The 13498-nt window shown below is 32.6% G+C and overlaps 1 protein-coding gene across 1 annotated transcript in view; it reads right to left on the bottom strand.

Moving 5' to 3' along the window:
* Positions 1-9271, bottom strand: part of LOC148273392 (zwei Ig domain protein zig-8-like) — a 56649-nt gene extending 47378 nt beyond the window's left edge. The window contains exons 1-3 of the mRNA XM_088238767.1: positions 9160-9271; positions 8166-8446; positions 5355-5431 (exon numbers count right to left, since the gene is read on the bottom strand). Of these exons, the coding sequence (XP_088094893.1) occupies positions 5355-5431; positions 8166-8446; positions 9160-9271 (470 nt within the window). The remainder of the gene's footprint in view (positions 1-5354; positions 5432-8165; positions 8447-9159) is intronic.
* Positions 9272-13498: the final 4227 nt, after the last annotated feature.

Genomic DNA, 13498 nt, shown 5'->3' with positions numbered 1-13498 from the left:
TCAAAGTGTACATTGATCATCTGTTACAAAAAGGAAAGGTGATAAGCCTTACGTTTCAGATGTTAGTCCAAGAACATGAAATGTTGCAGTGTACAACCACTTTTCTATATTTCATGTTGACCTTCCCACAATTGAACCCGGGGCCTCAAGTGTAGAAGGCGAACCACCATATTACGAGGCGGCTTTATCTCCACTCGATTTCCTTATTCAGGACTTTTGGCTGAGAGTAGCTATCGGGTCGGAAACTCTCGTACAGGGTTCTGGTTTTATTTCACACACAGAACTGTATTCTCAATCTGTCCGGACATAGAGAGTAAGTACTTGTCGTTTCTCAAATAGATCAAAATTGAAACATGCAACGAAAAATTTGGGTCTAAAAAAATACAGAATTGATCTGTGATATCACATTTGTTATTATTTTTTTTAATAAATAGTCATTAAAAAAATGACAATAAATCGCCATAAATAAATTGTCATAAAAAAGTTCAGTCATAAATCAACATTATTATTCATTTCAAATAAAGTTACAGTTTTATATTCATGAATTTATTATTGGCTTTTGAGCTGTGCCCGTGTTAAACCATAATATTATAAGAGAAAAAGTAAAGTAAAACCAAAAAAAATGTTTTACAGCTAAATTATAAAGAATAAGGATCCAAAAAATAAAATTTAATACTTTAAAAGAAACTTAACCAAAAAAACAGAAAAATAAATTACTATCATAGTAAAATAATAAAAGTCATAAGTACACGCATAACAAACATAATCCAATATACAAAATAAGGGAAGTATTTAATCAAAATTAATAGGTAATAAGACAAAAACATGATTGTAAAAATATTTCGAATATAATATGTAATGTATAAAGAAAAGCTTTTATTAAAGTAATGAAACAACAGTTTATAGGTTATTAAACAATAATACAAACAAAATATTTACAAGAAGTGGGGAATAAATATAATATATATGTATATTTTAATAATGAAAAAAATAATAATTTGGTAGATGGAAAGGTTCTTGATGACTATTGGAAAATTTTAATGTGAGTATTGAAAAAAATGATATGATTTGATTTACCAACAAATATCATTTTTGGTATTAAACCAAAAATCATACTGGGAAAAATAAAAATAACTCCATAAACTCGGTATTAACTCTCCTTAAAATTCTTCTCCTGACCAAGTGACTTAAAACATTTATTTAGTTCTAGAGACTATTAGAACATTGCGAAACTATCAAATACTAAAACATTGCTTTACTTTGAAATACTTATAAATCTTCTGAAGTGTCGAGTTAAAATATTACGGTATTTGAAGTTATGTCTGGAGTTTTACATTACGTTAAATAATACATCCAAAATGTGCTTAAAATGTTTTGATATAATACATTACAACAAAGCATTTTAAGTCGATTGATTTACAGAGCTTTTAATCTGTAATAAGCTGGTTCAAGTGAAAATGTAAACATACTCAAAATATTTCACAACATATAAAGCACACAGCATCTAAGGACTTGTGTATCCTTTCAGGTTACAGGTGCCCACAAATAATGAAAAATTGCTCAACAAAGAAACTTTTTGGTAGGTAACAGTCGCAAGAAGGTTTAAAAAAAGTTCATGAATGTACTTCATCAAATTAAAGAAAAAAGGAAGGCGAGTTCTTTGCTGACTGGGATAAAATTGATTGAACATGATTAGCTCGCCGAAATTATTCCAAAAAAATAAAATGCCTGTAATTTATTTTTGGTGGGCATCAGACCTGTATATAGTCTCACCGATAGTCGCAAGAAATAACATTCAGTATTCATAAAGTGAGAAAAAGGAACAAGACCACAGTACGTGTTCATAAAATTAATTAGGATGTCTGCAGCAGCACGAATGGGAGTCAACAATATTAAAGACCACCATTTTTTTATTGAATTTATCATGGCTTGATGAAAACGGAATAGTCCAGTAATCAAAGAAAACTCAATGAGACTTTGAAATTGATTGACAGATTGACAGGAAAAGAAAAAGAATACCCTCCTTGATAGGGAAGATTTCCATCGCGATTGCCAAGCGTCAAAAAAAGCATTTACAGACAATAAATAATATTCGATTGAGACATTATTTCAACTAAATGTAAATGGAGGCCATCAATCACAAAGGAACGCTTTTTTTAAAGTGGAAATTCGCGGATCGTCGCTTGACTTAAGGAAACATGCCCATGCTTAACGGAGCCAAAAAAAGCTTTTGTTCATGTGAAATAATTTGTCCGAAATATTGCGATTCGCACCGGTGCGGTGTACCCAACAGCCAACTGCATACCCGGTGCCTAAGTAAATGGTTTTATAATGGAATTTTGAAGTTTTCCAGCTGGCCCCTGACCAAGCGTATAACTTTGTGGAAAGTCATCTTTTCTGAATTTACAGTTTTCCTAGTATGGGAAGCATAAGACATTTTTTTTATAAAACCATCTGAGAAAAATATTTTTACGTTATTCCTCGTCAGTAAAATAATACGGATGAGTCTCACCCACATTTATCAATAAAGGTTTGAGATAACTAGATTTCAGTTTGACTGATCACGCAGTCATTATTTTTGCGCCAAAAATGACACGTACCATTAAAAATGACTCCGTATAATAATATTATATTCCCTATCAAACAGAAATATATATTAAAATACTTTTTGTTTATTAATAAAAACGAACATATATTAATTAACAAACCCTTCATCAATATCATATACAATAATATACAAGGCACGTTCAGAAAGTAAGTGTACTGTGACCATAACGGGCTGTGGTTTTTTGTTTTTTGAAGGTTGGCAGAACTGAGTGGTAGAGGGTGATCTACTGATCTCCTTACAGAGCAAGCATGGCAGGAACTTGGTAGTACGTAAACTAACGTTGTAGTGTCCAGGGATGCTATTCTGAACCGCTTTCGTGGAACGAAAAAACTTTTTTTATCGTGTAATTTGTATGTAAATACGTGAGATAATACGGCCGCAAAAGAATTAGGAATACCACCCCAGTTGCGTGAAAGATGTCGGGGAGAAATCCCGCCAAGTGCGAGCCACGTGCTCCGCACGGATATCCGCTTTCTACTCGCGGAAAGAATAATACAAACAGAAATTTTTTCGCGAATCAAAACGGTTTACGGTGAAGATTTTATGAACGAAACGAGTGGGTTTAAGAAGCGTAGGAAGTTTAGATGCTGGGAAAATGTTTATGACAAACAGAGGATGACAAACAAATCATGACTTCAGTATTTTTAGACCGAAAAGGCATCATTTTGGTACAATTTCTGCCTCAGGGGGAGATTATTAATGCAAAACAATATTACTGAACCCTTAAAAACTTCTCAGAAGCAGTACTGAAAACAATATAAAGGGGATGCTGACGAGAGGAGTGTGCTCATTGCAGGACAACGCCCGTCGTCCTTATACAGCCTTAGCCACCAAGGTGCTCTTGGGTTCATTTGGTTGGGATGTTTTGAACCATCCCCCGTATTCCTTTGACTTGGTGCCTTAGACGTACATTGAAAAATATATGTCAAAGAAAATCTACTCTTAGGTCAGCCTTTGATTCAGGAAGATGAAACACGTTTGAAACACCAGATTCGGAAATCGTTCTTTTGCCGTTTCCGGCCCCTCTGCCTGGAACCAATTGTCTTCAAACTTATAAATCATGGACAGTCCCAGTCAGTTTAGATCCCAACAAAAGTCTCACGTCTTCAGTTTATCGTACTATCAATTTTAAATCAGAAAATATGTAAATTTATAATGTAAGTTTGCGAATACAACTGTAAAGCGCCCTTGAGGTGATTTTTCACAAAAATGGCGCTTTTTAAATCAGTTACATATTACATTCAAAAAGACTAGTTGAAAAAAAGCTTATCACAACTGGAATGGATGCAGAAAGATATGCGATTTTTTATTGCAAACTAATCTCGGGGATTGAAACATGAAGGGCCTTAGTTATAAATCGGGTATAAATTTAAGCTTGAGAATAGTGGTAGAATATTGACGGTGTAGCAAAAAGTATTACTTAAAAACCTCGCATAGAGTAAAACTCGGTTTAAATTTGGGATAGCGACCATAGAAACTTATACCTGCTCATTGTGTGGTATAACGCTGAAATAAGCACGCGATCTATCAAATGTCATATTTTTTCGGTAATCAAAATGGATAGTTTTATCAGTTTTTTTTTCAATTTTAAAGAATTTCAAAGTCCTGCGATTTTCTCAATGCGATTCAAGTAATTTTTAATTATTTGTTTAAATGATATCTGAAATGTTATGTTATATGTTTGTATATGTTTTAATTAATTGTGATAAAAAAAGAAACACGTTTAAACTATAGAATTGGTTTTTACCTTCTCCTCTTCTTCCTAATTTTTATATTTTTCTAACGGCTTTCTCCATGTTCTCGATTACACTGACAGTAGTCTCGATTTAACTTTGACGTTTGTTTGCGTTTTTATAAAAGTTACTGCGCACGCGCACATATCAGTGTTTCCTGTTTAAAAAAATTAAGCATGAAATATTTATTTATTTATTTATTAATTTATTTATTCACACTCTTTATCAAAATACAATTCCATATTCACTTTGCCCAGCTAACAAGGGTACATACCCCGTTCCAAGCTAGGCAATTACATTTTAATATATTATAATACTTAACAAATTAATATAGAGCACAGACAAACAAAATATAAACTTATTCGGATACACATTTTGATTCATATACATACAGACATACACATATATACACACATGTATATATAAATATACACATATATACACATGTACATACACACACACGTACATACACCCATGCGCATACACATACATACATTCATAAAAACATAGACAATTTATTTATGCGAAACTTCATGGTTGTCATCTATAAATATGTATTTTTTAAATTATTCTTTATTTTTTATATTTTATTTTTGACATCCAGTAAGGTTCTCCAATCCGTGGCATGCATCAACTTTTCTGACTCCCTACGACCAATGTCATGAAAGAGCGAGGTCAACACCTTCCGTAACTTGACAACACTCCCGTCTTTCCACGATTCTGGCAAAAGGTTATGGACCTTTTTGCCTACGTTATAGTGTTGTCTCTAAATAACTTGTGAATTATTATTCTAGGTAATAAATATTTTTAAAAGTAAGCCTTTTTTTATATCTGTTATAAATAGTTAAACCGGGTAAAGTAATTTCTTAATATAAACCTGGTATAAGGAAATCTAACAAGTAAGGCCCACGGTGTAAAAAATTAAAGTTGCAAAAATACATAATTATTAAAATGGCATTTTTGTGAAGTTTGGCATTTATTGAACATAATTAAAAATTAAAGAAATTTCTTACCTCGCCTCGTTGCTGTAAGTCAGGTGGCCAAACGTAATCAGACGTAAGGTTTCCCCTTTTCTTCGCACCCAAGATACCTACAAAAACATGAAAACTTAGTAATTTTATTAATTTATTAGTTTCGATACGAAAAATACGATTTATTGCGTTAGGGGTATTTCAGCTCTTTAGGTAAAAACCCGTGTTGAGCACCGCGAAAATGTATTTTTATTTTATTTTATTGAAATAAACGGCACTTAGTGCCTTTTACATATTAGTTACAAAAACAATTAAATATACATACATGTAAGCATAATTATAAGTAATACAGAGCATTAAAAACAATATTTTTACACTTATAAATATATGAAAATGTATTTATTTTTTTGTTTGAATTCTTTACAAGTTACTTACAATTTGCTTTTTAATTCAATTACTTTTATTATATCCATATAAAATTATTTTTTCTTTTTACTATGTAAAGTTTCACTTTTTATTTTGCATGGCAGTATGCTTCTTATTGTTTCTAAATGTATTGTTTATCTTTTAAATTTTTACGCACTATGTTTGTACTTAACTGTATATTTTTTTGTAAATGCCCCTTGGGCGTATTGTAAAATTAAATAAATAAATAAATAAATAAATAAATATGATTAATTATAAGCACAGTAATTTCTAATAAAAATATGTCAATCGAAGCTAAACTGGCAGTGCACAACGGAGTTTTAGTCCCAACACTTATGTATGGAAGTGAAACATGAAACTGGCAGAAGAAGGATGAAAGCCGAGTGAACGCAGTTGAAATGCGATCTCTTAGACGAATGTGTGAGAAATCAATGTATGACAGGGTTACGAATATAATTGATAAGATTAAGAAAGGGTCTCTGAGATGGTTTGGTCACGTTGAACGAATAAACGACGAGAGAATGGTAAAACAAGTATATATGGCAAAAATGAACGGCAACGTTAGACAAGGACGACCAAGCAAGACGTGGCATGATCAGATAAATCAAAATCTTACGTTTGGTCATGTCAAAAGCCGACAGAACCGAAGGGCATGTATGACAAGATGTATGAATGTGGAAGAGGCTAGGATTGTATGCCAGGATAGACGTGTGTGGCGGTCCATTCTCTCTGCCTACCCCTACGGGGAAATGGCGTGATGGTAGTAGTAGTGGTAGTAGAACAAATTAAGAAAGTCTAAAAAAGATAAACTATATAAAATAATAAAATATAACCAGTTATAGAATTATCAATAAAAAAAGATAATTTGGTATTAGAAATACTTTGGACCAGTTAAAAAAAAAAACTAAGAAAACAATTTTGAATAACATTACACGAAAAAATAAAAAAAATAAATGTATTATTATTTAAAACTAATACTTAGGTAAATAGTGTAAATTTATTTTTAAAAATATATAATGAAATATTTTGTGTTTATAAATTAATTCAATAAAAAAACGAAAAAAGAAAAAAAAAAAAGAAGGAATTTGAACAATTTTTAACAATAGTAACAAATAATTATCTAGAACTATAACCAATGAAACACAGGAGAAGATATATTTATATTGTTTATTTACTCAGGTATAAATAGGTATACAAATTTAATTTGTACAACTATCTAAAATAAATACATGACATTACACTGTCGATGTGTTCCTACAGCAAAGGTAACTATTCAAGAAGCAAGCGGTGTTATCACGTCGACTTGAGATGACAAACTTGCCATGTCTGCTTAGATCATACATGAATATACCTATTGTACACTTTAATAGATTGTAAGATTGTTTACGTTAAGTTAATTCAATGTATTATGTATATTATTATACATATAAACAACCAAATTTCTAAATACGTAAGGTTTTTAAATAAAATAAGAAAAATATCACTTTAAATAAAACTAATTTAATTTTTAAAGCAAATGTTTTTCCGCGTTTTAACTACTGTTCTAGTATTCTCTTTTTGAGCATTGAAAATCAATATATTGTCATGCAGAAAGCTCAGAATAGGGGAATGAGGACGATATTGCGATGTGTCAGATATACAAAGATTCAACGTGACGTGTGTTGGCATGAACATGCTTTCGGTAAAGCAAAGAGTATTTTTAAATGTGTCAGTGTTAATATTTACATTTAAAAAATCAAAACTGCCAGAATACTTGTTAGTAATATTCAGCGTAATAACAAAATTCATTGCTATCCTACGAGGGGGAGTGAGGGTATCAGACTCCTCAACTCAAGAATCCAGACAACTCAAAACAATCTGTATCATACAGGACCTAAGATGTTTAATGAGTTTCCAAAGAGATAAGAGATGCTGGGTACATCGCATCCTTTCGTGTCATGGCGATGGTTTGTGTTAAAAACAAACATCCATATTGGTAGATAGAGTGTCATCGGAAAGCGTCTGAATTTTATAACGTTTTGTTTTTAATATTAATTTAGTATTCATTTATATTGTTTATTTGTTCAGATATAAATGGGTATAAAAATTTCATTTCTACAACTATCTAAAATAAATACACAACATTTCACTGTCGATGTGTTACTACAGCAAAGGCAAGCATTCAAGAAGCAAGCGGTATTGTCACGTCGATTTGAGATGACACACCTGCCATGTCTGCCTTAGATCATACCATGAATATACCTTTTGTACGCTTTAAAAGATTGTAAGATTTTTTACGTTAAGTAAATTCAATGTTTTATGTATATCATCATTAACGCCAATGTATTAAAGCTTTCGTAGGCCTGTTAACAGGCTTAAAATAATTTTTTTAAATATATCCTCAACCCCTTATATGAAAGTTGGTTATAGAACTTGCCATATAATTACCGTTTTGTCCTTGAGGTCATTGACCCTACAGTGCAACAGGACATCCTGTCCCAGCTGCGTGGTGACAGTGGTGACGTTGCTCGGGTCCTGGAAGAAGGGCAGCATCTCCTCGGTGCTGGTCGGGTAGTCTTCGTCCTGAGGATGGGTTGGCGCGGCGGTAGTGCGCACAGCCTTAGGCGGATCCTGAGGAAGATACCCTCGGGGCACATGTAGCTGGACCTTGGGAGACAGCCAAGGAGTTTCGCTGACTGCGAAATCGCCAGGAGACGTCTGCTTCATCACTAAAATAAATCGACAATAAATTTTGTCAACAATATTTTGATTATTAATTTATATTATAAAATTTATATTTATATGGTGAATGTTACACTGTGTGCAAAGTGACCCCATAAACCTGCCAATGACAGGTCATAAGCCCTGCAGGTGCCTAAACTTTTAAATTACTTTATCTAAAATTTTCTTCATCTCTGTTGTAATATGTTAAGAATACACTCGTTTACTCGTTATGTAATTTTTTTTTGTGACAATGAAAGTAAATGTAAGTCAAAAATTATAGAAGTTTTAAGAGAAGCAGGTATTTAACTTTATTATTATTGAATGTAGAGGAAGCGAGGTCTGTATGCCAAGATAGAGTGTTATGGCGTTCTATCCTCTCTGCCTATCCCTACGGGGAAACGGCGTGATGGTTTGTTGTTGTTGTTGTTGTTGTTATTATTTACAAATTTTTGGATTTTGTTTCGTTAACATTTATTATATTGAACATAATTTAAATTATTGTATTAAGTATAAACAACTTTTTTTGTGTGTGCATGAGTGTTTTACACTAATATGTGTGCTTCAAATACATAAAGATAAAATAAATAGTAGTATTTCTAGGTCTCAAAACGTAAGTACGCGACCGAGAACAGGTGGTAATATCTTAATTCCTAAATTAAAAACAACTGAAAAAAACTTGAAAATCTGTCTCTCGGAATGTAAATATCGCCTACCTCGCCGCATCTTTCGAAAACACGGCGGAGGTCTTCCGGGGTTGTTCTATAAGTTAAATTATCAACTTTGAGAGATACCATTCCTTCGATGCGGGGTGGGGGGCGGCCATAGCTCATTTTGAAACTTTAAATTTATACAGCTTAGTCAGTTATCGGCGGGTAATTAATACAAATACGACGCACGAGAAAAATGTCTACACCCTGCGCGCTAGAAACAGCTTCTGTAGGAAACGGAAAAGCGCACACCATAGACAAGATCTTGGTCTTTAATCTGTGGGTCATAGACTTAAATTAATATACAGAGAATTAATATCCTTCAGTAATTCATCCAAATCAATAATAATAAGTATTCAGGGGTGGTATTCCAAACGCTCTTGCGACCTCATTATCTCGTGTCATACAAAATACACGAGAAGAAGAGGAAAATTTGAAAAAAACTTGTAATTTTAAAAAGGATCATTCTAAAGGTCCCAATAAAGTTTATGTAGAAACACTAAAAATATAAAAAATTATGTACCCTTACAATATGTTTACAATTTATGTATAGAAAATGGCATATATCTGGAATCATTTAAGCTCTCCACAATAATACTAATTCACAACTACTGCACAACATCATTATACTTGCAGAGGAATATATTTTTTTAATGAAATGAACAAAGATAATAAAAAGGACAGTCAGGAATATAATATATTTAAGAAAGAAGTAAAAAATTACATATTTAATTCTTCTTTATGTAACACTGATTGAAAACATCGTTAATATCTTTTTTTAAATTTATTTATATCATTCTAAAAATATTATTGGTTAAAATAAAATAATCTATTGTAAGACGTCACTCCCCATTACGTTCACAATAATTGTTTATTTATTTTACGTAATGGGAGACGTTAATGTAAATATATGGTTTGATTAATGTAAAAAATTGTATTTAGTTGTAATATTGTATTTTTATTTGTTATTAATAAATAACAACAACAACAACAAACCATCACGCCGTTTCCCCGTAGGGGTAGGCAGAGAGGATAGAACGCCATAACACTCTATCTTGGCATACAGACCTTGCTTCCTCTACATTCATACATCTTCTCATGCACGCACGCCGATTATTCCTACTTTTGACATGTCCATCTTCAAGTATTTGATGGAAAATAAAAAAATAAAAAATATACAAATAAATTGGCAATATTTGAGTACATACTGTTTGTTTACCTAATAAAAATAAATAATAAAATATCCTGTTTTTTTTTTATTTCCTGATAACGATCTCGATATTTAGTAATCCGGATGACTGGAGTTGGGTTAACGGAGTTCTAATACTTAACTCAAATTTATCAATAAATTTACATGAAAAACATATTCATTATCCCTAATGTACACTAAACATTTTGATTAAAAAGTCGAGACGTTTCCATCTTTTATGAGATTTTCTGGCAACTCATCAATCATTTTTAAACCTTTACAATAAAGGTTGTTCTACGTTCCAGTCACTCTAAATTTAGGAAACCAGAAATCGTCTCCACTCCTCGTTCCATACCCCTGATAATCCTTATCGTATTGTATACCCGATAACATGTATGTAGGGGTGGTGACGCGAGAGAGAGGCGCAAAAGTTAATTCCTCGACAGCTTAGAAAGCGCACGAACAGATCCAAGATGGTCCAACAAGGTCAGCCAACACACACTTCATTAAGAACGTTTACTGCCACTTAATATACAATGGAAATCGACTCACTTGCGTTGAAGTGTTCCCCCTTGCTCCACTAGATATTAATGCGAGAATGATGCGGATGTTAGGTTCTTTCTTATTCTGCTTTGTGCATAAGTCTTTTTAGATATTGGATGCGGTGATGATAATAATGCTCACACTTAAGCGATAACTTTCTATGGCAAGATAGCGGTAAGAATATTATTTGTTGCTCATTTTTCATGCGGATCACACAATACCTCATTTGTTTGAAGAAAAAATACAGCTGTCAGTTTTATTTGAAAATGGAATTTGTGAATTGTTGCAATGCGGTAGGTACTGCCAGGCTGCTCAGGTTCCTACTTCTCAAGGAAAAGCCGATAACCAATACATATAAATTGCAGTAAACATTCACGCGTAACCAAGGGGAAATGCGCCTAACTCTTACTAGCGCGTAATTTGTACCATTGACAAATTTCGGAAACCATACGACATGTGGCGCCGCTTTTGATTAAAAAACAAACTAGCCAGTCCGCCATTATGCAAGCTAGTAAATACCCCCGTGAGTCACGGTTTTTAGGAAAAATATTCGATTTATAAGTTTTTTGTAACATTTTTACTAATATCTTTGTTGATTTTGTAAGCCAATAAGTAAATACATATAGTTTTCAATGTATTTTGAAGTATGCATCTTTGAAAGTTGTTCATTTAGACATGTTTTTGTCACAGTTTGACTCTCGGTACCGTAGCGTTGTCAAGGCAATGTCAACATTATTAAAATCAAGCTTCTCCTCCTAATACGTACCTATGCAAACCGCAGGAAAGATAGTTTTGTATTTTATGCAACAAAGAGATAAAAAAGTATGATCCAATGCACCCGATGCTTCAAGTGGATGCACGACCCATGTGCCGGTGTGGACAGTTCATTTGTGAAATATGTAAGAATTAGACTTAACCTTTATTTATTTATTTTAAAGAAACAAATAGTCGACAATGATGTAGTTACAAAAAAAAATACAGTTTAAAGACAGACCAGTAAAGTTTCTAAATAAGAATCATACATATTATTAAATTGTATTACAACAAAAGGGTGTGTTTATATGTATTTGTATGAGAGTAAGTGTAGGTGTGTGTTTATGTGTATTAGGTAGGAGTAAGTGTTCAGGTGTGTGTAAGTGTGAGCATCATTAAATAGTAAGTGGGATCGTATCGCAGCCAGAAATAAGAAGTCTTAAATTATTTTAAAATAAATTAAGGGGCACGTAAAATACATCTATGGATGAAAAAAAAGCATTATAGTTAGAGCAAGAACAAGAGAGGAAAGAGTGTTGTGCATAGTTAGTGCTACAGACTGGCAGATGGAACAAATACTTATTTCTTGTCAAACGAAAGGGGACATGGAGATTTATTTTGGAGAATAATAAAAATAATAATAACCTTTGTAGTTGATTCAAGAAGTACGAATAAGGAATAGTGCGATACGAATTAAAACCACACGTCCTAATTCGTACTTCTTCTACTTTTTTTTTAAATAGCTTCAATAAGGCAGAAGCGCTTTAATATTAATAAATATTCATGGAAACAAGAAAAGTAAAACAAATAAAGTATTCTTCGAGTTACTTTGTATTTCAATATGTCAATTATTGCTATCTTCAAAACGTTGATTCTCTTTGGGGGTACAAATTAGGCGCATTTCCCCTGTAGTATAGTTTTTTTTTTATGTGGGAGTTGCTTATTTTTTGCCTTGCTTATTATGTACAATACTTATATTTACTGCAAACGGTATGCTCCTTCTAATTACTCTAACTATAGTGTGAGGATCTGGTGGGATAATCGGCTGTGACCTTATTAAAGAACTTCTCCGCATTTGCTTTAAGAAGAGCAAACCACAGACGACTCATCCAGGAGAAGCCGGACTGTTGACAGGCATCAACAGACTTTCCGTTCCACTTTGAGAGCGTTCGGTAATTAACTATCTTTTGAGTATGTTCAAATGCTGTAAACAGGCTGAATTTCTTCCCCCGGGAGTTATTTAGATTTGAATTTGTTGTAACTGACAGGGAAAACTTTTTTGATAAGGTAATATGGATCTCTTGGTATTAACAGGGCTTATTGAAGTGGCCACTTTACACAGTGTGTAACATTCACCATTCTTTCTATGTTTAAACATCCACATAAGCATTTTTGGCTAATGTGGATGTTTAAACATATCATCATTTATCATTTATTTATTCATATATATGTACATTACAGAATAAAATATCTTGATTCATAAATATAGAAATAATTAGTTAAAATTAGGTATATATAAAAAAACACATAAATTTACATAATATCCAAAGAATAATATGATAAAAAAGTAAGAGAATCTTAAAACGAAAAACTCCCTCAGAGACGTGAAAAATGTCAATGTCTTATGTGTCCGAAAACATATGTGGAATGGTGCATTATATCAGCGGTGAATTATAGCTCAGAATACCCATGCTTAAGAAAAATCACATTTTAATGTTTCTGTTCTCACAGGGAATCGAAACCGGAACCTTTCGTGCGTGATTCAAGCGTCTTAACCACTAAGCCGCGAAGGCTGTTGATGTGTTGGCAGAAATGTAATTTTTCACAAGTTTTTCAGGATGTGAATTGTTTCTAAAGCATAAAAC

This window comes from Micrasema longulum, unplaced genomic scaffold, assembly GCF_059751315.1.
Source record: "Micrasema longulum isolate JH-2025_06_02 unplaced genomic scaffold, ASM5975131v1 h1tg001964l, whole genome shotgun sequence".
Taxonomy (NCBI): Eukaryota; Metazoa; Arthropoda; class Insecta; order Trichoptera; family Brachycentridae; genus Micrasema; species Micrasema longulum.
Note: the sequence above shows the minus strand (reverse complement) of the source record. Positions and strands in the feature narration are given on the sequence as shown.